We start from the raw sequence: 26,430 nt of genomic DNA on the forward strand, positions 1-26,430 counted from the left end.
CAGAACATGATTTTATAAACACTTACAGCACAGGATCCGTGCTACACTGCAGTATTAAACGTGTCATTATTATACTAATGATTAAGTTTGTCGTTCTCCAATAGGAAGTTGAAATTTTGAGCTTTGATGTTAGTTTTTCTCACTTACCTGGAACAAACAACAGACTTTTCTGTCTTCTCTTTTTTTTATTTTCATGCACTGTTTGAGCCTGAATATATGTGATGTCTTCACCAGGTTCACAGGTGTGAGAGTGAATGCTAAGTACCATGGGATCAAGCTGGAGTACCGGGAGCACCGCCACACAGTTTTAGATCTGTTGGGGCAGATCAGGACCAAGCTGCGGATCTGGAAGAGACCTTATATCTCCCCAGAGGCTGTCAGGGTGTTGCTGCAAGAGTGGCATGTTAGTAGTTATTTGTTCAGATTTGTTTAATAGTTGGGAGTGGTTTGAATAAAACACTATGTTGGTGCTGCGCACACTATAGATGTTTTGGGGAATAATCCTAATAGTGTCCTGGTTGTGAGAATGTGATGGTGACATGCTAAATGTGTTAAATATGCTAAATGTTAGCATGCAGCATAGCATGTTAATTGTTTATTTTAGTCTCTTCCCCATTAGCTTCTGTAATAGCATTTTCTGATCTTTCTGGGATTTGTGCATGTTTATGCATGGCTATGTATGTATGCTGCACATTTATCATAAGGCTAAACATGGTGACATTAACCTTAGCAGTAGGAAGTTATGCTACAGTCCACATGTCCTCACCTGGCTGCTGTAAAGAGCACAACCCTAATGGCTGTAGACTTAAAACTATCTTCTTTTCATCCATAGGAGCTGGTCAACACACAGGAGCTCCCTTCTTTGTTGGAAGCAGCTCTTCATAAGCTGAAGCAGGTTTCTGAGAAATATTCAAGTAAATCTGCCCTGGGTAAGTGTCGTGTGACTTTGTGACAGACATCTATACCTAACTGATTAAAGAACCTGGAATTTATATCAACAGATCTAACAGTCTTACTGTTGTATGTGCTTACCTGGTTTTCTGCTGTTTTCCTTTGCTCCTCAGCTGCAGATTACAATCACGTCAGTCAGCAGGTCAAGCAGCTGGAGGAGGACGCTGCTGTTGTTTTGGAGGAGGTGACCAAAGCCAAGAGCACCATGGGACGGGTCCTGTCTGCCTGGGACTCCTACAGTGACCATCTTAGTTCCCTACAGGCTTGGCTGGAGCAGGACTCTGGAACACTCAGTCATAGCCACAGACCAGAGGTACTGTAGATACAATAGAGACAAACAATATTTTGTAGAAAACCTGAATGCAACAATGCCGGTCCTTCTGGTTTGCTTCTTTTCTTTTGAAGCAAACCAGCTACGCTACAAATAGCTACATCTGCATGCACGTTTACTCATTCCATTTTACAAATAGTGAAGAATTAACCAGAACTCCTGCAGCAAACAGACAAATGAGCCGTTCTTCAAATGTTAAGATTGTCACTTTTTATTTCATTAACTTCCAATTAGGGGAAAATCAGTATTTGAAGCATGTGCACAGATTTCTGTTGAGATCAACAACTTAATTAGGTCAACTATTTGCTACTGCAGCCAGTTCTTTGCTCCACCGATTACATCTCAACGAGACATTCAGCCTTCCTACAGACCAACTCTGCATTTAAAGAAATAATCATGCGAACACAGAGATGTATAAATTATAGATTATTATCTCTTCAGTATTCCTTCTGCCTCTTGATTCAGATTGTTATGTTTGTTAAGGTGACGCCAGAGTCTATGGCTGAATGGGCTTCCCGACAGGCCCACCTGAATGAAGTGGGTAACTTTCTGATCGAATCAACGGACCCTCAGACCAGCAGGAGCCTGGCAGAGGAGCTGCGCAGACTTAACATGCACTGGGCTGAGTTTGTCAAGAGAAACACGTTTGTAAGTTACTGAACAAGGAAAACCTGGTTGGTGAGAAACACTGAACCCTGAGCCAATGTCCTTCGTTTTGCTTAGCTCTCAGGCACTAAGTTCTCTTTCCTGTCATGGTGCTGCAGCACAAGGTGGAACCAGTGAAGAAGTTGTGTTTCTGCCCAACTTATGACTGAAACATGCATTTGCTTTTCAAATGAGCTGTTAGTTTATGTCACATATTTCACGAATGAACTGCAGATAAATATGATCATATATTTCACAGAGCATGCACTATATTTCTTCCTACATACCGAACTTTTTGTAGAGCTATTTCTTTATCAGGATGAGTCGTTTTGACGTCCTAATTTGCTTCTGTGTTTATTTCCTGTAATGACTACGAAGAGCAGAGATTTTACCTTAATGTCTTAAGCCTTTGGAATTGAACCAATATCTGTCCCATTGTTAAAAATGCTCCCACAGTGGAATAATAAGGAGTGGCTTCAGGTTTGAAACTGCTGCTCCACCTATGTTTTTTTGTCTGTCAACAATTAGAAATGCAGTGCTTTTTATTCTTTATATTGGTTGCATACTACTAAATGAGTCAGAGTCAGACTATTGCATCTAATCCACTGTGGTGCTGATACACAAGACATTTAATGCTGGAATGAATTACTGCAGCTCAAACACATCCCTGTAACCAGCTTTTGTTGTCTCATATTGAGCTTTTTTTGTAATTCTTATGTTTTTAGGGCAATGTGGCTGAGGCTAATGCTAACGTTCAGGCCAGAGTCCAGGACCCACAGGCTCTGATCAAACAAGCCACTCTCATTCTTAAAGAGCCTGTGGAGGTAATGGCAGGTCCTTTGCGAACCTACAGAAAAAGAATCCAGGTAAGACCAATGGGATCATTAGCCAACTATTTGTTTACACTATTATTAGTTTGCTCTACAGGGCCAGAAATACTGACTGTTGCTTTCTTCTCTTCAGTTCATAATGAAGAAAATAAAAGCTGTGGATCTGGATGCTCCCTCCGCAGAATGCCCTGCAGATCAGCTACAGAAACTGAAGCTCGCCATACCTGAAGTATGAATAATATTATTTCTTTTACACCCTTCACTCAGCTGTGTTTAGCAGCACAGCATCTTTGTTTTGCTCCTGGCAGCTACAGTTTGTGGATGTGATATTTATAAGTTAACCTGCTCACGTCCATCGCTAATGTCACCAGGTGATGCAGACTCTGTTTGAGGCAGAACAGGTGTGTGCTGAGCTGCAGCACAGTGTGTCGGGTCTGGACAGTCGCCTCGCTGAACTCCTGCACTGGGAAGCAGAGGCCAGGGAACTCTACCAGCTGCTGAGGGCCTCACAGCGACAACAGCGGGGCCAGGACCCGCGAGTCAGGGTAAGGTGATCCACGATGGGCTGTTCTACTTTATGTCCTTTCATAAAGAAACACAGAGGTCATAAAACATGATTTATTTTTGCAGGTCCTGATTTCCCGTGGTTTACAGATGGAAGGTCAGGTGGTAACAGAGGAACAGGACCTGCAGGTGATGGTGATGGCAAATCAGAAAAACTCTCCCATCCAGTACCTCCACGCCGCCACCATGCAGGACAGAGTGCAAGCTGCTGTTGCTCAATCACAGGCCAGTTGTCATTTGGAAAGGAGCATCCTGTTGAATTTTGTGTGTTATGTAGTTGGGACAGTAGGAAAGGACTCAGCAAGAGAAATAAAGCAGATTTTGATGTAATATATTCACAATGTCAGTTTTTATAACAGATGTAACTTCAATTCCAGGAAGCCATAGGTATGCTGAGCAGCCTGGGAGCCAGAAGAGACCGGAGCAGAAGCCCTCCAGAAGGACCACCGCCATCAAAAATCTTTATCGAAGCTAAAGAAAAGTCTCAGCATGTGAGACCTTCAGACACCAGGCAGCCAACTCAGCAAAGGGAGAAAAAGTTAGTTGCTCGTCAGTGTCACGGATCCTTTGTGCCAAAGATTGTGGTGCAGGAATGCAGAGAACAAAAGATGATCTCTCCCCCGATGCCGTATACATATGCCCAAGCTGTGATGCAGAACAGGACAAAGTCAAAGACACAAAGCCACGCTCAGGTATGGCAGGAGACCGCTGCACAAAAACAGCCGCAGACCCAGGCACCGCAGAAACTGCTGCTGCAGCAGCAACAGCTTAACACACTGTCGGAAAAAGAGGCACAACAGCAAGAACCAAAGCAGAAAGCACAGGAAGAAGTGCAACATCAGAAGCTGATGCAAACACAACAGCAGCAGCAGAAACAGGAACTGCAACATGTTGAGCAGCAGGTAGAAATGCATCAATATCAAGTTCAGCAGTTTATGGTAACTCATACACAGGTTGAAACACAAGTCAAACACACACCAGAACCTCAGAAGGAGACGTCGTCTCAACAAGGTGTAATGAAACCAACCACAAGCTCCCAGGAGCTTCAAAGCAGGAGGGCTCAGGCCATGAAAAATCGGCCCTGGCTTCAGAAACCAGGCTCAGGAGAGCATGAAACTCCAGTTCTTTATTCCGAGCAGGATTCCTTTCAGCTTCCAGCTCAGACTACACAGACACAGCCGAATTCAGACAGAGAAATGGTATCGATTCAGGTTGTTCATCAGCAAACAATAACTCCTGGGCCTCTGCCTGCGACATATACCAAGACTATTAGCCAGTCACAGCAACAGCAAAAAGAGGAGCCTCAAAATATAGCGCAGCAGCTGCGAAAACATCAGCAGCACAAGCAGCAACAACCACAGAAACAACAAAAACAACCACAGCTACAAGCTGATTCAGACACCAAGGCTAAACCCCAGGCTCTAAGCACGACTCAGTCTCATCCACAAACAAAGCCCCATCAGTCACAGCCCCAGCCTATGGTTCAGACTGCATCTCAGACGGTCATGCAAGTGCAGTCCACAAGGGAGTCCAGCCCCACCACAGACAGCCAAAAGCCACTGAAGACCATGTCACAAAACAGAGTGAGCCAAGCTCAGTTAGAGACACAAGTTGTTCCACAGCCCCACGGCCCGGTGAGGACACAGTTATTGGCCCAGTCACAGGCACAAACACAGGTCCAGCCCCAGGGTCAGACTCACTCCCAAATATGTGCCCTCTCTGAACTTCTGCCAGGTATGCAGCCACCATATCAGCTCCAGGGTTTAGCCCATGGTTCAGCTGTTGCTCAAGTACAGACATGGCCTGAGGTCGGACCCTCTTCCCCTAGGCAGGTTCCACTGCAGACCCAAATTCAGCCACCTGTGCCATCTCACATTCAACTTCGTAGTCATCCACAGTCATGGGCTCCTGTCAGAGCCCCTTCCCCTAATCCACCCACACAAATCCAGCCACAGCCCCACACACAGTCAATACCCAAGCCTCAGACCCATCCTCAGTCAATGCCCCAGCCTCAGACCCATCCACAGTCAATGCCCCAGCCTCAGACCCATCCTCAGTCGGTGCCCCCGTCTCAGACCCATCCTCAGTCTGTGCCCCAGCCTCAGACTCATCCTCAGTCGGCACCCCCGTCTCAGACCCATCCTCATGCAATGTTGCAGTCTCAAACCCATCCTGAGTCAAAGGCCTGGCCTCAAAGCTCTCCTCAATCGATGGCCAAGCCTCAAACCCATCCCCAGCCGAAGGCCCAGACAAAAACCCATCCCCAGCCGAAGGCCCAGACTCAAACCCATCCCCAGCCGAAGGCCCAGACTCAAACCCATCCCCAGCCGAAGGCCCAGACTCAAACCCATCCCCATCCAAAGGCCCAGACTCAAACCCATCCCCAGCCAAAGGCCCAGACTCAAACCCATCCCCATCCAAACGTCCAGACTCAAACCCATCCCCAGCCAAAGGTCCAGACTCAAACCCATCCCCAGCCTAAGGTCCAGACTCAAACCCATCCCCAGCCTAAGGTCCAGACTCACACCCATCCTCAATCAGTTGTCCAGACTCAAACCCATCCTCAGCCGATTGTCCAGACTCAAACCCATCCCCAGCCGATTGTCCAGACTCAAACCCATCCCCAGCCGATTGTCCAGACTCAAACCCATCCCCAGCCTAAGGTCCAGACTCACACCCATCCTCAATCAGTTGTCCAGACTCAAACCCATACTCAGCCGATTGTCCAGACTCAAACCCATACTCAGCCGATTGTCCAGACTCAAACCCATCCCCAGCCGATTGTCCAGACTCAAACCCATCCCCAGCCGATTGTCCAGACTCAAACCCATCCCCAGCCGATTGTCCAGACTCAAACCCATCCCCAGCCGATTGTCCAGACTCAAACCCATCCCCAGCCGATTGTCCAGACTCAAACCCATCCCCAGCCGATTGTCCAGACTCAAACCCATCCCCAGCCGATTGTCCAGACTCAAACCCATCCCCAGCCGATTGTCCAGACTCAAACCCACCCCCAGCCTAAGGTCCAGACTCAAACCCACCCCCAGCCTAAGGTCCAGACTCAAACCCACCCCCAGCCTAAGGTCCAGACACAACCCCACCCCCAGCCGATTGTCCAGACTCAAACCCACCCCCAGCCGATTGTCCAGACTCAAACCCATCCCCAGCCGATTGTCCAGACTCAAACCCATCCCCAGCCGATTGTCCAGACTCAAACCCATCCCCAGCCGATTGTCCAGACACAACCCCACCCCCAGCCGATTGTCCAGACTCAAACCCACCCCCAGCCGATTGTCCAGACTCAAACCCACCCCCAGCCGATTGTCCAGACTCAAACCCATCCTCAGCCGATTGTCCAGACTCAAACCCATCCCCAGCCGATTGTCCAGACTCAAACCCATCCCCAGCCGATTGTCCAGACTCAAACCCATCCCCAGCCTAAGGTCCAGACTCAAACCCATCCCCAGCCTAAGGTCCAGACTCAAACCCATCCCCAGCCTAATGTCCAGACTCAAACCCATCCCCAGCCTAAGGTCCAGACTCAAACCCATCCCCAGCCGATTGTCCAGACTCAAACCCATCTTCAGTCTATGACCCGTCCTCAAGTCCATGCTCAGTTAGTGGTCCAGGCTCAAAGTCATCATCAATTCGTGGCCCATCCTCAAATCCAAGCCCAATCAGTACTTCAGGCTCAAACCCATGTTCAGCCAGTGGCCCAAACAAGTCAAACTCAACCTCAACATCAAACCCAAGCGCAGCCTGTAGTCCACCATCAGGGTCGTTCCCAGCATATGACTCAGTATTCCACACATGTTCAGCCACACATCCAGCATACAGGCCAAGGTCCCCAGGGTCAGCTACAGGCGTGGGTTCAAGTCAAAGGCTCATCCTCTATGTCTGTCCAGCATCCACAGGCTACAGCACTTCCACAGCCTTACAAGCAGGATTACTCACAGACTCAGACTCCACCCCAGCAGTGGACACCCAAACAAGAGCGAGAAATTCAAGCCATTCCCCAACAGTATCCTCAGCAGATGGGTCAAGCTCAACAGTCTCAGGCTTATCCAACAGTTCAGGCTCTTCCACAGTGGCCCCAAACTGGAATCCAGGAAGGACCTCAGATAGGGACCCCTGGGTATTCTCATATAGGGACTTCTTATGCTCAGTCTCAAATGCAGCCACAAACCCAAACCCAACCCTGGGCTCAAACACAACCCCAAACAAGGCCCCAGAGTTCCATGCAACAGCTTCAGATAGGATCTTATAACATGGTTCGTATGCAGACACAGCAAGGACAAGGTCAGCAACAGACATGGGCTCAGGGACCACCACAGTTCCAGCCTCAACTTTTTTCCCAGCCTCAATCACAACAGTATCCACAGGTTCAGGATCAACCACAAACTCAGCCTCAAATCCAATCTCAGATACCTCTCCAGCTGCAACCACCACCCCAAGCCCATCCTCAGCTTCCCTTACAACCCCAGATTTCAACTCAGCTGCAGGCTCCACCCCAAACTGACACCCAGGCACATCAGTCAGTACCAGTAAAATCCAATGCCCAGACTCAGCAGGCCCACTGTAGTCTTGAATTCCAGCAGTTTCTTCCACAGCCCAAACATCAAGCCCAGCAGCAACTGCAACAGAAGATTCCAACTCAACTGAAAAGTGAATCACTTTCACAGCCCAAACCTCTGGGCCAATTAGCACCACAACCCAAGGTTCAGTCACCATCTCAAACCCAGGTTCAGTCACCAACCCAACCCAAGCCAGAATCACTGCCTGAGCTGCTGTTGACACTGCCCAAACCTAAGGCCGAATCACATATTCAGATCAAGCCACAGGCACAAACAGCATCACAACCTGAGGCTCAGTTACCAACTGAATCCAAAATCCAAAAGTGTCCATCCCAACCCAAGGCCCAATCAGTGTCGCATCCTAAACTTCAGACACAATTGCCACCACAGCCCGAAGTTTTAGCTCAGTCAGCACCATTACCCAATTCCCAGAAAACACCACAGTCTCCCCAAAAGGCAAGACATCAGACCCAGTCCCTTCCACAGTCAAAACCTCCAACCCAGTCTCCTCCACAACCCAAAGCTCAACAGCCCCAAACCATTCTGCTCTCTCAGGTCCACGTTCTGCCTCAGTCCCAGGCTGACTCAGCAGACATTTCCTTTAAACCTCCAGCCCTGGCTCAGGCTCCTCCCCAGGCCTACACAGAGGCTTATGCCAAGGCCCAAGCATTGGCCAGGAATGGCTTTGAAGAGGCCAAGCACTGTCTGCAGGAGCACATCCTGGAAGCCATCAGCGTCTTCAAAGACAAACGCATTTCACCCGAGCAAGTATCAGTGAAAGAGGTAAACCAGATACTCCTCTCTGATTTATAGAAGTCTTTATTAAGTCTGTTTTGATACATGCATCACAATCATGTTTGTGCCTTTCCCCTCAGGAGACTCTGAGGACATTGGACCCAGAGTTGCTGGAGGAGTTCCTGAGAGCAGCCAAAGGCATGGAGGCCTTTTGTACCCCCTCACAGCTCAGAGACTTGGAGTTCTTCACCCAGTCTGTCAGAACACAATGGGAGGTAAAACACAGATTCACCTACTGTAGGTTTGTTGAGTTAATGTGTGAGATTTTAACTGCTGTCTGTAGACAAGTGTTCAGATTAGGTATGTCACATAATTGCTTGAGCATGTTTTTAAACCATAAATAACCATAAATAAAATTAAAAGTGTTGTAATGTTTCCCGCCTTTGTCAGCTTTTTTAGATATGATGTCAGCAAACTGCTTAATCACATGTATATAAGGCATTCATATAGTAAACCTTTTCATGAATACTGTTTTCCAACATGTCATGTGGGTTTTTGAATCAATCTATTTTATCTCCTAGGCTGTGAGAACTGAGATCTCAGACTTTTTGCAACAAATACAGTTTGAAGTAACAAGGAAAGACTTTAATGCAGCTGCCCTGCAGTGTGAGATGCACTTAAGCTCCCCATTAGAAAAACAAGCCCAGGTAGCTAAATAACTGCAACCAAGCTCTGGCAGGTGTGCGTCTGAGGACGACTATCCAGCCAGTTAATCTGCTCTTTTTATCTAAGCCCTTTTCCCCTCCTTCTCCTTCTTTTTTGTATGCCTTCAAGGAGCCTGTCAATGGGACATGGTAAATGTGACACCTCCTTCTAGTTTCTCTTTAAGAGAGTGCTGTTTTGGCTGGGGTGTGTTTACACTACCACACAACATTGTTGAGAACTTTGATTATGGGTCAAAAAAGACAACACAAAAAGCTAATATAGATGGAAGTCAGTTACACTCGTACACAGTATAGATGACAACACATTTTTTAGTAAAAGATAAAAACAGCATTCTTTTATTTTTATGTGCATTGTTGGCTTCTGACATCTGGGGGTTGTCTTGTGTGTTGTCTTTCCAAAAATGATAAACCAGTGATATTTAAGTTTGTGCATATTTGTAATAATCAATAAATCAACCCAAAAATACCCTAAAACCTGAACTGAAACATCACAGGTCTGGGTTTAACTGGCTGCAAATGCAGTGATAACCATACCTTTATGCTCACTCTTTTAACTGGTCATTGTTTACCAGGCTTGCTTCTCAGAGGAGGGCAGCTTTGCCCAGGCAGGGCAGCACCTCGAGGCCTTGAAGGAGCTGTGTGATACCCTGAGTCCCGAGGATGCTCACTGCTTGGCCCAGGCTCAGCTCAGGGAATGTGAGAAGAGGCTGGCTGCCATCCAGCGGCAGTTCAGTGGAGACCAAGATGCACCACTCCCTGATTCTAGGTAGGATATTCTGATGAGTGAGTCCTCAAAACAGTAGCAAGTGAGCACCCGAGAAACAGCTGGTCCCAGTCTCATAGTCATAAAAAATAATTTGATGGGATTATGGAATCCGAGAAGAAGAAGGTGCAGTCTGGAGTTTTAAATGACTTTTCAGGCATGAAATCCTTCAAAAACATCAAATAATCCACTCCCACTTGTGACTGTTAAAGAACCGGTTAAGATCGTAGACTGGTTCAGAAATTCTGACCCTCATGTCTTTTTCCCAGGATTCCTGTTGCCTTCACTGAAGCTCTGACCACACCGAAGGAGCCCACAAAACCAAATGACAAACCTCAGATCTCAGCTGAGGTATGACCCGCTCTTGTTGAAACCATGACCTGATCAGCTTTAACTTAAATAGATGTCCCTTAAAAATCTTTTTCCAGGGAACATTTTCAGACCATGTCAGACATGTATCACATTATTATGTTCGTTTATTCCTGAATACTGATCACCGTCTTTTACAGCCAACCACAAACATCTCCAGAGGTCTGAAATAACAGATAATGTGCTATTCCTGTGTTTCAGTTGTCCCAAGTCACAATGAAGACAGTGAGTGGGGAGAAGAGGGAGGTTGAAAAACAGACATCAGTGGAGGAAGAAGCCACCAAAAAGGAGGCTTTAGAAAGGTAGCCTGAAAACAGTCTAGACTTTGATAAGCTAACAGTTAGAGGGCATTGATTTAAGAAATAGTTTGGATATTCAGTGTTTAAGTTGCCTTTCTTTGCTTTCCAGATATGAGATTTGTAAGAAGAATCTGCAAACACAACTGGCTAAAAATGAACAGAGCATCCAGGATATCCCCTCTGACTCTGTCTCTCTTAAGGGGCTACACACACGGCTGCAGGGAATTCAGGTACAACACAAGTTTGTGTGTGTCAAAACAGAAAATAAAAAACACAGCATATTTCTTTCGATGTCTGCTGTTGACATTTGTGTCTGTGTGATTTATACAGTGTTTGAGGCAGGAGACAGAGTCTCTGTGGTCTGAGTATGCAAACCAGTGCTCTCAGTGTTCCAAGTTGAGTGGAAACACTGGTCTGGAGCAAGAGAAGGCAGAACTACAGGAACAGTGGCGCAGTCAGCAGTCTCACCTTCAGAGGCGGGGCAGCTCTCTGGGCACTGCCCTAAGACAGATCGACTCCACTGAGAACCACATGGTGGACTTCACCGACCGCCTCGACCGTTACATCAGACAGCCCAAAGACATCACTGTGTTCACTCTCACCAACAGCAACATCCTGAAGGATATTAAGGTCTGCTATTTGGCATTTACAGAATGTGTTTCATGTACTAGTAGCCTTCAGCAGTAGTCCCTTTGCAGCATTATGCAGTAGTACTACTTCATGAATGCATAGACATAAAGTAGAAAGGTAAATTTACTGTCAAACATAAACGCTGGCTACAAAACGTTCCTGTTCAGTGTGTGAAAGAAAACTCCTCTGTGTTCAGCCTGAATGTACATAACATTGTTTGTAGCTCAAGCAGCTTTGGCAGAAAAATGTGCATACTGATCTTTGAAACCAGCTCACACTTTGCTGTCATCTCATCTCACACTACGCCTGGTCTCCTGTTTGATAGGAACTGGATGACAACATCCAGAGCGAGCTGGACCAGTTGTCCCGTCTTAGCTCTGAGTCTAGTGATCTTGACCCCAGAGACTGCTTCCCTCTGTCCCGTGAGGTTGAGACCCACAAGAACAGCCTGGATCAGCTCCGACAGCAGGTGCAAAAGAGCGAAGCAGCTGCCCGTGCCCTTGACCGATTCCTTATGTCTCTGCGTACTGTGGATGAAGACATTTCTGGAGTCCAATGCGCCCCCTGCAGTGATGCTATGGTGCTACAGGACTCTTGCTCTAAGTTGACTCTGATCAGGCAGGGCATCGACAGTCTGAAAGACAAGGCACCTCAGCTGGACCTGCTGCTGCAGGGGGCCAGGCTAACAGTCACCAGGGATGGTCTCCCTGCCTCCTGCCTGGACATGGTGACTGCCCTGATGAGGAAGCTGGAGGAGGCTGACAGTGGGCTGGTCAGCCAGCAGCAAGACCTCAAAAAAGACACCCAGAGCAAATCCCTGGGCCTTAGGAAGAGGGCACTGCTGGGGGAGCTGAGGAGACTGCAAGACACGATTGAAACTCAAGGTCTCAAGGAGCCCACCATGCCTGCTGTGCAGCACAGGTGTGTGATGTGTATCTTCATCCAATCCAGTCTATTCTTATTTTGTTATGTCTTCCTAATTGTTTTGGTCAAGACTTATAATGTCATGTCAACATGTTATGTTTCATGTCAATGGTATGTAACACAGACAGTGCCCTAATAGTCATCTTGCATTTCCAGGTTTCGTGCCCTGTCAGATTTGGAGGGCCAGCTGCAGACCCAGCACACTGAGCTCCAGAACATCCGTGAACTGCAAGAGAACCAGGGGGGAGGAGAAAACCTCCTGGAGGAGTTGGAGACTCTGTGGAAGGAGACTCAAAAAGGTTTTTCTGACAGGTGGGTTATGCAGGAGTAGCATGTTCAGCAGAAGTAACGAGAAGAAATGAAGCTATAAGGAATAACCGATACGTCCGACCTCTCCGCTGACGCACTTTAGCTCAGACTGAGCTACATATGTACTGCAGCTGTAAATAGACAATAAGTATCACCACAATTAGCTAATAGTCACCATAGCTTCCAATGGATCAGAATGTCTTCAATAATAGTGGTATTGAGGAGTAGTAATTAAGTAATTCATGTGAGCTCTTTAAACAGTTGCTCATACAGGTGGATGTATGGCCAACAGAAAGACGAGCCATCGCTTACAATCCACTCTGTTGTTTTATTTCTTTTACAGGAAGAAGCAGTGCAGCGTACTTCTGGAGCTTCTGAAGAAGTTTCAGACCTGCCGCAGCCACCTGAGCAGCACGGTGCAGCGAGCAGAGCAGGCGATCAGTGATCAGGCTTCCTACATGGGCAAGGACAACCTGCAGAGAAGTATCACCAAAGTAAGGCCACCAAACATTTCCATCTCAACATTTGTCTGTTGAGGAAACAGAGCAGTCCACATTTGAGATCACTGTGTTCAGATGTTATATGTTAACGTGTGAACACTTCTCCAGCTCCGTGATATTAAAGAGGAGCTGGGTGGCCTTAGGGAGCACATGGAAGAGATGAGAGGTGTTTGCCGACAGTTGCAGTCCCAGCTGAAGACGTTCCCAGACTGCAGTGAGACTCCCTTTGAAGCAGAGGCTGACGCACTGATGGACACCTGGCTGGATGTAAGCATCTGCTCATGGTGCATTTCCCTAGAAAGTATTTTTAGAACAGACTCCAGGAGAATTCTGCTAAACTTGCTGAGGAAACCAGCAGATCAAGAAAGATTTTTACCTCTGGATTGTGCACCATTGAAATTATAATTACTACATAAACCGTAGCTGTGACTGTGGCCAAATATTGTTGCGTTTTGGTGCTGTACAGGTGACTGAGAAGACTGATGCGTACGTGGATAACCTCCAGGTGGGGCTGGAGCTGTGGGAGAAGCAGCTGATGCTGGGCAGAGAGGTGGATGGCTGGGCAGGAGCCAAACTGACCCTGTTCACAGAGAGCCATCACTTCCAGAATGAGCAGCAAGTGCTTGCCGTGAGGGTAAAGTTTCTTTAGGAGCAAATTCATTTTAAGGACATATTTAACCATTCAGATACTTCACTATAAGGAGGCTTTAGGTTCATATACATAGAGTTCCGGGTCATACCAGGTGGTCTACTAAACTAAATGAAATGATCATTGCTGTTTTATAGGATGAGATTAGTGCCAATGAGGAGAACATTGAACATTTCCACAGAAAGTCTGTAGAGATCCAGGAGATGCTGCAGAGTCAGGAGGCTCCACTGGAACTTCAGGTAAGTTCAAACATTGACCTTATTCCCTGTTTGGTTACCATCTAAATCTAATGCTGGTGCTGTACTCTGGTTACTAGACCGAATATGTGTTTCTGTTCTCTATCTTCTTTACTATGATTTTATTAAGGTGATTGAAACTCAGCTGAGGAAGAGGATGGAGCAGGTGAAGGAACTGTTTACCGACTGTGCTGACGTCTTTGAGGAGCTTCTAGCTGTGAAGAAACACCTTGCTGAGAAAATAGTGGCGTGCCAGCTGGCAGTAGAGAACATCCAGAGTTCTGTCAGTAAGGTTGATGCCTCAGGACCAAAGGTCGAAACCCAGATAGAGGTACGCAGCTGTTTGGTGCTGTAGTTCTGCTGTTGCTGGAATAGCAGACGTTTTTACCGTTCTATCTCTCGTCCTCATCAGGATCTCTGTGATGATCTGGAGACTCAGGAGAAACAGTCTGAGGATGTGTTGAAGGAGGTGGGGTTGGTTTCCAGCATGGCCAATCCTCAGGTGCTGGAGGCACTGTCTGTTGACTGCCTCAAGCTGAGGGACGCCATCTCTCGAACCAAAGACATGATCCACCTGAAGAGAGAGGAGAGAGACAAAGGTCTGCTCAAAGTCATCATAGGTTAGTCCTGAGTTTCTCACATTTATGCACTGTGGGATAAAACATCATCTTTTTAAACCTAGTTTTTTTTTTTACTGTTTCGTTTGTGTTGTTTATTTTATATACTAACATTTCTTATTTTCTTCAGTTGAAAGACAGTCATTCGAGCAGTGGTTCCAAGACTTGCAGCTGTCCCTTAATGAGTGTTTTGAGAACCCTGAGAGTAGAACAGATGTGGAAACATCTCTGCAAAGACTGATCGTAAGTGTATTTCTGAATGGATGGACACAGTAGTGGTTATTGGAGCGACAGACATGTTACTGATCTTCGGTTTCTCTTGTATCCATCAAGGGTTTCTTAAAATGTAAGGATGCAGAGAAACGTCTGGACCAGCTGAGGGATCAGCTGGAGCGGGGCAGACAACAGATTCCTGGCCAGCAGCTCTCTGAGCTCAACAACTGGCTGAAGGAGCAGCAGGAGGAGGTGGTCACATTCAGAAACCACTGCCACAACAGGCAGAAACAAATGGAGTCAGTCCTCAGTGACTTGAACAGGTAAATACTTTCCTCAGAGGGTCATTGGAAATGTAGTTCATCTTTCAATACATGCGATTACAAAAGTGTAAGACATCGCCTAAGCTAAGTGACTTATCCTTTACTTGCCCTTTGAAAATTTTGTTCTCTAGTCTACAAAAGCACCATGACAGTTTCCGTGAGTGGCTGCAGACCAAAGAGACCCAGTCTGTGGTATCAGACAGAGTCAAACCTCTTCTCAAAGATCTGCAGGATGAAAGGTAATCTCCAACATTCACACACAGATATGGAAATATCCCAGTTCATATGTAGAAAAGACACAATGCTATTTATTGTTCCAAGGATTCAAATGGCATTAAGGTGCAAAATTGAGAAATCACCTGCTTAACTTTTTGAACCACTTATGACTGACTGACTGACTGATACAGAGAGTGGATTTTTAAATGTGATTTTTAAACAGTTGTCACAAATATTATATCTGATAATAATGAGTAAAAACACAAATACAGAAATATTTAAAATTTAAATTAGGTAAAAAGAGTGAAATTAAAAAGTATGAATAAATATAGATATGTGAATCAGATTCACCACATCTGTCTCTTCCACTTTTCTTGTATACCTCATGTCTCTCTTTCCACATGACAGTGGTCGAGCTGAGACCCTGAGTGAGCAGTTAGCGTCGATACGCAGACAAGGCGTCAGAGCCGATAGTCTCCTGAAAGACGGCGATAACTTAATACAGCGCTACCGAAACCTAAAGGCTAGGCTGCAGAAACAGGTGGAGGCCCTGGAGGTGCACAACAGGTTTGTTACCCAGGCTGAGAGTACCAGGACCTGGATCACTGACCTTCTTCAACCCCTGACCTCTCCTGTCAGAGACACCCACGCTGAGGAGATGAAGTGCCAAGCACAGGTCAGTGAAGTTGGGGGGTAAACCCCATCAGCACAGAATATGGTAAAATGAATTGGTCATTTCACAAGTGGATATTTTAAGTTGTTAGTGGCGCTAAATGAAAATCAGCAATCGCCAAAGTCACTAAGGTTGATCCCAGGGGAACACCACCCAGTGGTTGTACTAAACCAACAGATGGACTGACTGATGGTTGCCATTCTTAGATACATGTGGCTGATGTGGCAAAAAATGTTCCAGAAGATTTCAGCATTTCTCTTGTTATGCCATCAGACCATCCTGAAGTCCAAACCAGAGGGAGACTCGAAGGTGAACAACCTGAGAAGTCAAAGCCAGAGTCTGTGTGAACAGGAGGACCTGGAGGAGAGCAAGAAAGAAGATGTTCAGCAGTCGGTCAGAGAAACAGAGAAGCAGTGGAGGGCAGCTCTGCAGACAGCTGAGAAGGTTCTCAACCAGGCTGAAGCTCAGACACTGTTAAACAAAGACTTAGACATTTTCAAATCACTGAATGAAAATGTTCAGTCCTGGATTAGAGACCAGAAGCAGAACCTGCAGTCTGTTGGTGGTCACATGCAAGTTGAGGAAAAGCTACTTATTGCACAAGTGAGTTTAAAACTACAGATCTGTTTGTTAAGGCTGTGGTGGGTTGGAATTTGTAGAACAATTTGTGAGGGTGTGTTTTTTAACGATTAAACCAAAGTGATTATATAGAGAAATATTTGTTCCCGTCAGGCTACTCTGACCTCCCGGCCTGAGGCGGAGTCAAAGCTCCAGGATCTGAAGCGACAGTGCCAGAGTCTGTGTGACAGCCAGGACCTGGACGAGAGCAGGAGGCAAAACATTCGGGATGCAGTCACACACACAGAGGAGCAGTGGAGGAAGGTCCTGCAGGCGGCTGAGGAGACGCTCAACAAGGCACAGAATGAAGCATCCACTGAAACAGACCTAGCTGCTTTCAAAGCCCAAAGGGACAGCATCCAGTCCTGGATCAAAGAGCAGAGGCAAAAGCTGTTGTCCCTTGGCGGTCCTATGCAGTTTGCAGAAAGGTTGCAGATTGCACAGGTGAGTTTCCAAATCTTGAAAATCTTTTTGTGAAGTTTATATTTTCAGAAGAAAAACTAGAAGCCCAGTTGCCATGACTCAACCTCTCAGTTTCTGTGTGTTTTTTTTTTACACTCAGGCTGTTTTGACCTCCCAACCCGAGGGGCAGTCCAAGCTGCTCAGCCTGAAGAAACAAGGCGAGAGCCTGTGTGAGCACCTGGACAAGAGCAGGAAACCAGAGGTTCAACAGCTGCTCCAAGACACAGAGCAGCAGTGGAGAACAGTCCTGCAGACTGCCAGACAGGCAGAGCACCGAAGTCTTGTGGATGACTTTGACACTCAGAGTAGAGACACTCAGTCCTGGATCAGCAATAAACAACAGAAGCTGCAGTCAGTGAGCAGTCACACACCCCCTGAAGACAGATGCCACACAGCTCAGGTTTGGTTTGTTTCTGTCTACCTCTTTTTGTTGGCTCCTATTTTAAAAATTGAGGGTTGGAAAAAGCAGCCTCTGCATTTCTCTAGATATTGTTGTTGTGTGTGTGCAGAACATCTTGAGCTCCAGACCTGAAGGCGACTGTAAGGTGAACAACCTGAGGAGGCGAGGCCAGAGTGTGTGTGACCATCAGGATGTTGAGGACGGCAGGAAAGCCCAGGTTCAGCAGATGGTCAGAGACACGGAGGAGCAGTGGAGGAGCGTCCTGCAGGCGGCTAAACAGCTCCAGGCTGCTGCAGAAGCTCAGATCGCACAGGAGGCCGAGAGGAAGAAGCTGGAGGTAACTCAGTCAGCCTTGAAAGGATGCACAGCATTAATATTATTGTTATTATTATGGGAAAGACACTTCTGTGTACAGCATGATTTGGACAGCCTATCAGGGAGGTCTACACTTATACAAATTCTAAACAGGGAAGCTTTAACCACCTCATTATGTGGTCGTCTTTTCCTTTGCAGCTGACAGAATTAGATACCCATCAGCAGGACACTCAGCACTGGCTTACAGACCTCCAGCAACAGCTGGACTCACTGGGCAGCCAGACCAAAGCCGAGGACAGACTGAAAACAGCACAGGTGAGTTAAGAAGCCAAAAGAACTGGGGGTCATGTTGCAGAGTGTAAAGTTTATTGTGAAATACAAACAGCGCTCCAAAGGAACGATAATGTGGTTCTGTGAAACATGCATCTATTCTACTTGGCACTTTTACTTCAGCTGTAAGATCTTAGTAAGGTGATAATTTCTGGCTTTCAGCTAATTGGCTTGTTGTGCATTTCCTCGGCTTCCTATTGGCCAAAAAGCAACCTCATACAAACACCTTAAATATTACTGTTGTGCTAGAGGGTCCATGGTGTTTAGTCAGGCATCTGCTATAATGAACTGAGTCTGCAGCTTTGTGTAAGGCTTTAATGCTATAATTCTAATAATAATGTGGATTTAAAATTTTAATGATTTCTTCAGTTGCATTAAAAAAACTTGTTACTTACTTACTTTATCGAATCCCCAGGCCATTATGAGCTCCAAGCCCAAAGGAGAATCGAAGCTCCAGGAGCTCAGAAGAAAAGGCCAGAGTCTGTGTGATCTGGACCTTGAGGAAAACAAAAAACAAGAAGTTCAACAGAAAGTGAGAAGCACTGAGGAGCAGTGGACGAGAGTCATGCAAGATGCTAAACAGGCCCTGGATCAGGCTGAGAGGCAGTGTGCTCTGCAGGGCCAGCTGAGGGACTACGAAGTCCTGAAGGACAGTACCAGAATCTGGCTGGAAGAGAAGCAGCAGAGCCTTGTTTCTCTGGACTCTCAGACAGATCCAGAAAAGACAATTAACACTGCACAGGTCAGTCTAAACAATAACGTAACATAAGTAGTTAACTTATTTTGTCCTTTTGTTGTCTTCTGCAACGTTATCATGTGTTTTCACTGTTAACTTTAAGAGTATCATCAAACAGTTTTCTGTTATACTTTCAGAGTATTCTTAGCTGCAAACCTGAGGGAGACTCTAAGCTGACAGAGCTGAGGAGACAAAGCCAGAGTCTGTCTGACCTGGAGGACCTGGACGAGACCACGCGTCAAGAAGCTCAGCAGGTGGTAAAAGACTCAGAGAAGCAGTGGAAGACAGTCTTAGAGACCGCGGAGAACACTCTAATGAACGCTGAGGTCCAGTACTCGCTCTCCAGGGAACTGGAAGCTTTCCATAACCAGGCAGGGAACACAAAATCCTGGATTAAAGAGCTGCAGGAACAGGCCGACTCCAAAGGAAAAGGCACTCAGGGCAGCCAGGCTCAGATAGAGGACAGGGTCAACACAGCAAAGGTAAATGCAAAGTATATTCTAAAATACAGTTTATATATTAAATTTACTAGTCTTTGGAATTACTACAAATTATTTTAGTGTTATCATTACATCTCAGGATCAGCCTTAACTCTATATGGTTTATCTTTAGATCATTTTGAGCTCCAAATCAAATGGTGAGGCCCAAGTGAAGGACCTGAAGAGACGAGCAAAGAGTCTCTGTAACCAGAAGGATCTGGGAAAGGACAAGAAAGTGGAGGTGAAGCAGACAGTCAGTGACACCGAGCAGCAGTGGAAGACACTCCTGCAGGGAGCTGAGGAGACACAGAGGTAGAGAAAGACGGATTTTCTGCCTGGCAAACATGGTGACGAGCAGTAAAACCGATTCAGACCTTTAAAAGCTCTTTTCAGTAACTATCACATAAATCACAGACATGTTCATGTTTTACACCAAAAACCTCTGAAGTCTTTGTGACCTTAGAGATGTATGAGGGCATGTAAGTGGAAACCAGTTATGTCCCCTCTGTTGCTGCATTAATTATGATTTTGGTTTGTAATGTCCCATCATCTACCATCTACCCTTCAGAGAGCTGAAGGGTGTTGTCGAGTCCCTGGTCTCCTGTCAGCACAAGGCAGGCCAGGCTGAGACCCGTCTCTCTGAGCTTCAGGAGCTGACGTCCAGTCTACCGAGTGTCTTCCCCTGGCCTGGCCTAGGAGAGCGCAGGCAGGCGGTGGAACAGGCCCGGTCCCTGCTGGACCAGAACACAGCCCTGGCCCCTGTCTTCTCAGACCTCCGCACACAAGTAAAGACCTCAGGGGAAAGAAATTTAACCACATGTTTTTGGAGTACAGTTAAGATTTTGTGGTTTCATAACTTGGTGAAGGTGCTGTAGCTGTAACAGACATAGCAGACATAAGCAGCTTTATTATTTTCCCTGCAGGGTTTTTTCCTAAAACTCTAAAAAAAAAAAAAAAAACTAAGACTGATTAAAAATAAATGAGGAAAATGTTGCAATGTTGAGCTGCATATGTTTTAAACATATTGGCTGTGCTGTTCTCCTCCAGGCTGCAAAGCTGTTTGAGACCACACAGGACCCCAGCTGGTGTGAACCTTCTTGGGCAGCCAAGGAGAAGTCTGTTCCTGCCCTGCTGAAAGCACTAACTGTGAGTGACAGTGATACTACAGATAAAGCAAAAGAGCATCTTTACTATTCACGGTTCCACTTTGTATTAGTAAAATATAAGGTTTGGAATTTAAGAGTTTCACTTTTTAACCTTGTAAATTTGTCCTAAATCTCTTTCTGGTCTCAATATAATCTCGTTTATTTCCCCTTGTCCACTGTTGGGTGTGAATTTCAGGATGCGGTAGCTAACCTGGAGCAGGGCATCCTGACAGAGAGACGATGCATGCAGCTGGTGGAGCAGCATGAAGCGGCTCAGGACTGGCTGAGGGATCAGGTTAAAGGCTTGGGAGCGCCTCCAGCAGACAGACAGGGTCTGCACACTGCTGTGAACACACTAAAGGTCAGGAGTCCTGAGAGAAGTTAATTTGAGTAGAAAACTACCAACTACTAAGTCCTAATAGCCAGTAGAAGTATCTGAAAAACCAGGTGTTCAAACTATCTGATTTCCTCCTCCCTCCTGGCACCAGGCTTTGCTCCAGACCGTGGACAGGGAGAAGAGGGAGATGAAGGAGTTGGATTCTGCCAGAGACAGTCTTATGAGTCTCTGCACCCCTGGAGGTCAGGACGCTTTAACCCTGGAGGTCAGCCACCTCCATGACCTCTGTGCCACGTCGGAGCAGGAGGTGAGGGAGCACCTGATGACCTGTGAGACACGTCTACAGGAGCTAGACAGTCAGCTGGCCAGGAGAACCCAGGGGCTGAAGGACAGAGCTGCAGCCCTGCAGTGGGAGCTCCGTTCTCTGGACCAAGCACTCAGTTACAGCAAACCGCAGAACAACATTGCTCAGCTCCAACAGCACTGGCACAGCCTGCAGGTTATTACTACTGTGCTGATACAAACACATCAGCTTTTGTAAATTATGCCTTATTTTGTACTGAATTTATGTATTTGTACAAATTCAGGTAGCACGTCACATCAGAAATGTAAAACCTCTGCAGATCCTGCTAATGTGAGAATGCTACTTACAGTATGTGCTGTTGTTGTCTCCTTGTGTTAGAACTGTGCGAAGTCTCTAGAAGACTTGGATCTGAAAGTTCATGAAATGCACCAGGAGCTAAAGTCAACACCACCCACCAATGAGCTGCCAGCAGAAATGATCAGTGTGGCTGAAATGCTATGTCAGCAGTGTGACAGGTATCATTCAGGACCACAACCACAATGGACTCATGTCACATAAAGTGCCATCTGCCCCCCTTCACCACAGGGGATGATCTGATCTGATTTATAACCTGATTGAGTCATACAGAGATTATATTTTATTTAATACCTGGTTTGAAACTCTCATGCAGTTAATAATAGTTAATATTTTTAATGTTTATTTCTACAGTCTGAAGTCCAGGCTGAAGGAGCGTCAGGCTTCCTGCTCTACAAACACAGCTCGCTATCTGACAGATTGTCTTCACGCCCTGCGGCAGTGGAACCAGAGAAAACCATCGGAATCCATTTCTTCTGTGCAGGTTTCTTTCAACTTTTCACTGCTTTGCTGACAAGTGTAAATACCATTTTGTCATTGTGCAGTTAAATGTAACTGAGAGCTGCCTAGTACAACTAGTCTTCTGCTCTTAGCTTAGCTACTGTTTTGCTCAGGGGCGTCTTATGGGTCTGATGTTGAACCTACAAAGAATCTGTTTGGTTTTGATATTAGGGATTTAAGAAGTTTAACATTTAAGCTCTTTGAGGCACCACTGGCTTCTCTATGTTTGCCTCACGATGTGTGATCTACCTGCTGATAGTTTTGTCATCACGGTAACACTGGAACACTTTTCCTTCTGGTGTTAGGCGACGTTAGATGATGGTGAAAAGTTGCAGGTCAACCTGCACGAAGCACTTTCTCATCAAGAGTTTCTAACTCACTGTCTGACATTGGACATGTTTGAGAAACTGAAGCAGGAGGTTTCAGAGACGCTCAGAGAAGCAGACACGCATAAAGCGTCTCTAAGCCAAAGTCTAAAGGTATTTAAATCAATATGTTTGGAATTGTAATATAGTTTCAATAATAATTCTAATAATATAATTATCTGACAATAGTTGTGTTACAATCAATGGCATTGTTATATTTTCATTCAAGGAACTTGATAAAACAAGGAAACAAAAGCCTACTGACGTTCAGTCCTCCGAGGTCCTTCGTGGTAATCTAGAAGAGACAAAGGCATCTTTGGTGGCACTGCCACGAAAACCCAAAAGCTCACATGAGAAAGAGCATCGAGCGAAATTACAGCAAAACATTCCGTTACAAGCAACACCTAGACCTGTTAAAGATGAATTGTCAGTTTCAGCTGAGATAATGCAGGCTGAAGATAAAACATTGAAGCCAAATGTGACTGCTGTCATAGAAGACACAAACAGTGGTGATCTGAAGCAAACCAGAGCTGAAACGACAAAAAGGAAACCTGAGACTCCAACATATGATTCAGATCCTCTTACAGCACAAAGTTCCATCATTTCTCAGCAGGCACAATCTAAAAATGTAAAGCTAAATACCACAGCTGAGCCTGTAGCAGCTCAGACCAAACATGCTGTTGTGGAACCCATTTTGATTGAAACAGTCACTGAAAAATCTGCATCGGTTCTTAGTGAGAACATTACACATGGGCCATCCACCAGAAAGTCCAAGGTGGAGTTTGAAATGGTGGAAACTTTTACTACTCAAAGGTCACCCAGGGATTTGACAGGATCTGCTGTATTAGAAGAAACAAAGCAATTCACAACCAGTATTCTAGATGTATCAGAAAGAATTACTGGCGTGACATGTAAAGACACAAAACAAGAACTGGATAAGTATCCTGCAAAGGGTATTAAAGGGGAAGCTGAAAAACCTGTTGTGGTCTCAGGACCAACTGAAAACACTGTTGTTGAAAACAGCAATCTTTCTCCAACCAAACAAAAGGCAAGAGGTCTAAAACCTTTCCCTCAAGTTGGTTCTACAGAAGAGATGACCACCAAGGAAGACCCAGAAAGTCAGAAACCAGTTTTAACTCCAGAAGTAGTCATAGCACAAACTGACATTGCTGTTGAACAACAAAAAATTTCTCCAACCAAAATAGAGTCAGGTCCTTTTGTAGAACTTGCATCTATGGAGTTGACAAAATCAAAAGAAGAACCTGATATTCAGAAACCATCGCCTTCTAAATTTGTTACTACAGAAGTGACAAAGACCAAGGAAGAGCCTGATACTCAAAAGCCGTCTTCAGTTCCAGAAGTGGTCACAGCATCAGTTGAAACTACTTGTGTAGAACAAGGAAAACCTTCTCCAACCAAAATAAAGTCAGAGGGTATTGAACCTTCCCTAGAACTTGATACTACAGAGTGGACAACAACAAAGGAAGAGCCTGTCAGTCAGAAACTAGTTTCAACTCCAGAAGTGGCCACTGCACAAACTGTTCTGGGACAAGGAAAACAATCTCCCACCAAAGGAAAAACAAAGGGTCTCAAACTAAGCCCCGAACTTGCTACTACAGAAGTGACAAAGACCAAGGAAGAGTCAGACACTCAAAAGCCATCTTCAGTTCCAGAAGTTGTCATAGCACAACCTGAAAGTACTGTTGTGGAACAAGGAAAACTTTCTCCAACCAAAAGAAAGAAAAAGGGCCTTAAACTCGCCCCTGAACTTGCTAATACAGAGGTGGCAAACACCAAGAAAGAGCCTGTCAGTCAGAAATCATCTTCAGTTCCAGAAGTGGTCACAGCACAAACCGAAATTGCCATTGTGGATACAGGGAAGCCTTCTCTAACCAAAACAAAGTCAGTTCGTTCTGTAGAACTTGTAGCGACAGAGCTGAAAAAACCAAAGGAAAAGCCTGACAGTCAGAAACCACCTTCAGTTCCAGAAGTGGTCACAGCAACAGTTGACATTAATGATGTGAAACAAGGAAAAGTTTCTCCACCCCAAAGAAAAACAAAGGATCTTAAACCTGCCCCTGAACCTGCTACTGCAGAAGTGACAAAGACAAAGGAAGAGCCTGACAGTCAGAAACCAGTTTCATCTCCAGAAGTGGTCACAGAACAAACTAAAATTGCCTTTGTGGAAACAGGGAAGCCTGTTTCTCCAACCAAAACAAAGTCAGTTCCTTCTGTAGAACTTGTAGCCACAGAGCTGACAAAACCAAAGGAAGAGCCTGACAGTCAGAAACCACCTTCAGTTCCAGAAGTGGTCACAGCAACAGTTGACATTACAGTTGTGAAACAAGGAAAAGTTTCTCCACCCCAAAGAAAGACAAAGGATCTTAAGCCTGCCACAGAACTTGATACTACAGAGCTGACAACAACTAAACAAGAGCCTGTCAGTCAGAAACCAGTTTCAACTCCAGAAGTGGTCACAGCACAAACTGAAATTACTTTTGTGGAACAAGGAAAACTTTCTCCAACCAAAAGAAAGAAAAAAGGCCTTAAACTTGCCCCTGTACTTGCTAATACAGAGGTGACAAAGACCAAGGAAGAGCCTGTCAGTCAGAAACTAGTTTCAACTCCAGAAGGGGTCACAACGCAAACTAAAATTACTGTTGTGGAACAAGGAAAACTTTCTCCAACCAAAAGAAAGAAAAAAGGCCTTAAACTTGCCCCTGTACTTGCTAATACAGAGGTGACAAAAACCAAGGAAGAGCCTGTCAGTCAGAAACTAGTTTCAAATCAAAAAGTGGTCACAGAACAAACTAAAATTACTGTTGTGGAACAAGGAAAACTTTCTCCAACCAAAAGAAAGACAATGGATCTTAAACCTGCCCCTGAACCTGCTACTGTAGAAGTGACAGAGACCAAGGAAGAGCCTGTCAGTCAGAAACTAGTTTCAACTCCAGAAGTGGTCACAGAACAAACTAAAATTACTGTTGTTGAACAAGGAAAACTTTCTCCAACCAAAAGAAAGACAATAGATCTTAAACCTGCCCCTGAACCTGCTACTGCAGAAGTGACAAAGACAAAGGAAACACCTGTCAGTCAGAAACCAGTTTCAACTCCAGAAGTGGTCACAACGCAAACTGAAACGACCTTTGTGGAAACAGGGAAGCCTTCTCCAACCAAAAGAAAGACAATGGATCTTAAACCTGCCCCTCTACCTGCTACTGCAGAAGTGACAAAGACCAAGGAAGAGCCTTTCAGTCAGAAACCAGTTTCAGTTCCAGAAGTGGTCACAGCAACAGTTGACATTACTGTTGTGAAACAAGGAAAACTTCCTCCACCCCAAAGAAAAACAAAGGATCTTAAACCTTCCCCTGAACCTGCTACTGCAGAAGTGACAAAGACCAAGGAAGAGCCTTTCAGTCAGAAACCAGTTTCAGTTCCAGAAGTGGTCACAGCAACAGTTGACATTACTGTTGTGAAACAAGGAAAAATTTCTCCACCCCAAAGAAAGACAATGGATCTTAAACCTGCCCCTGAACCTGCTACTGCAGAAGTGACAAAGACCAAGGAAGAGCCTGTCAGTCAGAAACCAGTTTCATCTCCAGAAGTGGTCACAATGCAAACTAAAATTACTGTTGTGGAACAAGGAAAACTTCCTCCCCCCCAAAGAAAGACAATGGATCTTAAACCTGCCCCTGAACCTGCTACTGCAGAAGTGACAAAGACAAAGGAAGAGCCTGTCAGTCAGAAACCAGTTTCATCTCCAGAAGTGGTCACAGAACAAACTAAAATTACTGTTGTGGAACAAGGAAAACTTCCTCCACCCCAAAGAAAGACAATGGATCTTAAACCTGCCCCTGAACCTGCTACTGCAGAAGTGACAAAGACCAAGGAAGAGCCTGTCAGTCAGAAACCAGTTTCAACACCACAAGTCATCACAATGCAAACTAAAATTACTGTTGTGGAACAAGGAAAACTTCCTCCACCCCAAAGAAAGACAATGGATCTTAA

General features: G+C 45.6%; 1 protein-coding gene across 1 annotated transcript in view; it reads left to right on the forward strand.

Annotated features, from left to right (window-relative positions):
* syne2b (spectrin repeat containing, nuclear envelope 2b) overlaps positions 1-26,430 on the forward strand; it is a 105,702-nt gene that overhangs the window by 15,678 nt on the left and 63,594 nt on the right. Inside the window, exons 15-57 of the mRNA XM_026305251.1 lie at positions 235-403; positions 833-929; positions 1,065-1,264; positions 1,766-1,930; positions 2,653-2,793; positions 2,891-2,986; positions 3,129-3,302; positions 3,388-3,546; positions 3,699-8,678; positions 8,771-8,905; positions 9,928-10,121; positions 10,388-10,469; positions 10,689-10,789; positions 10,896-11,016; positions 11,117-11,416; positions 11,742-12,337; positions 12,497-12,652; positions 12,993-13,143; positions 13,258-13,416; positions 13,616-13,783; positions 13,936-14,037; positions 14,165-14,365; positions 14,447-14,654; positions 14,782-14,894; positions 14,985-15,187; positions 15,319-15,426; positions 15,812-16,079; positions 16,350-16,679; positions 16,809-17,138; positions 17,257-17,556; positions 17,666-17,893; positions 18,070-18,186; positions 18,617-18,943; positions 19,075-19,419; positions 19,550-19,728; positions 19,985-20,201; positions 20,464-20,562; positions 20,758-20,922; positions 21,050-21,397; positions 21,581-21,717; positions 21,911-22,040; positions 22,363-22,536; positions 22,652-26,035. Coding sequence (XP_026161036.1) covers positions 235-403; positions 833-929; positions 1,065-1,264; positions 1,766-1,930; positions 2,653-2,793; positions 2,891-2,986; positions 3,129-3,302; positions 3,388-3,546; positions 3,699-8,678; positions 8,771-8,905; positions 9,928-10,121; positions 10,388-10,469; positions 10,689-10,789; positions 10,896-11,016; positions 11,117-11,416; positions 11,742-12,337; positions 12,497-12,652; positions 12,993-13,143; positions 13,258-13,416; positions 13,616-13,783; positions 13,936-14,037; positions 14,165-14,365; positions 14,447-14,654; positions 14,782-14,894; positions 14,985-15,187; positions 15,319-15,426; positions 15,812-16,079; positions 16,350-16,679; positions 16,809-17,138; positions 17,257-17,556; positions 17,666-17,893; positions 18,070-18,186; positions 18,617-18,943; positions 19,075-19,419; positions 19,550-19,728; positions 19,985-20,201; positions 20,464-20,562; positions 20,758-20,922; positions 21,050-21,397; positions 21,581-21,717; positions 21,911-22,040; positions 22,363-22,536; positions 22,652-26,035 — 16,357 coding nt within the window. The remainder of the gene's footprint in view (positions 1-234; positions 404-832; positions 930-1,064; positions 1,265-1,765; positions 1,931-2,652; positions 2,794-2,890; positions 2,987-3,128; positions 3,303-3,387; positions 3,547-3,698; positions 8,679-8,770; positions 8,906-9,927; positions 10,122-10,387; positions 10,470-10,688; positions 10,790-10,895; positions 11,017-11,116; positions 11,417-11,741; positions 12,338-12,496; positions 12,653-12,992; positions 13,144-13,257; positions 13,417-13,615; positions 13,784-13,935; positions 14,038-14,164; positions 14,366-14,446; positions 14,655-14,781; positions 14,895-14,984; positions 15,188-15,318; positions 15,427-15,811; positions 16,080-16,349; positions 16,680-16,808; positions 17,139-17,256; positions 17,557-17,665; positions 17,894-18,069; positions 18,187-18,616; positions 18,944-19,074; positions 19,420-19,549; positions 19,729-19,984; positions 20,202-20,463; positions 20,563-20,757; positions 20,923-21,049; positions 21,398-21,580; positions 21,718-21,910; positions 22,041-22,362; positions 22,537-22,651; positions 26,036-26,430) is intronic.

The sequence above is a fragment of the Mastacembelus armatus genome, chromosome 22, assembly GCF_900324485.2.
Source record: "Mastacembelus armatus chromosome 22, fMasArm1.2, whole genome shotgun sequence".
Lineage (NCBI taxonomy): Eukaryota > Metazoa > Chordata > Actinopteri > Synbranchiformes > Mastacembelidae > Mastacembelus > Mastacembelus armatus.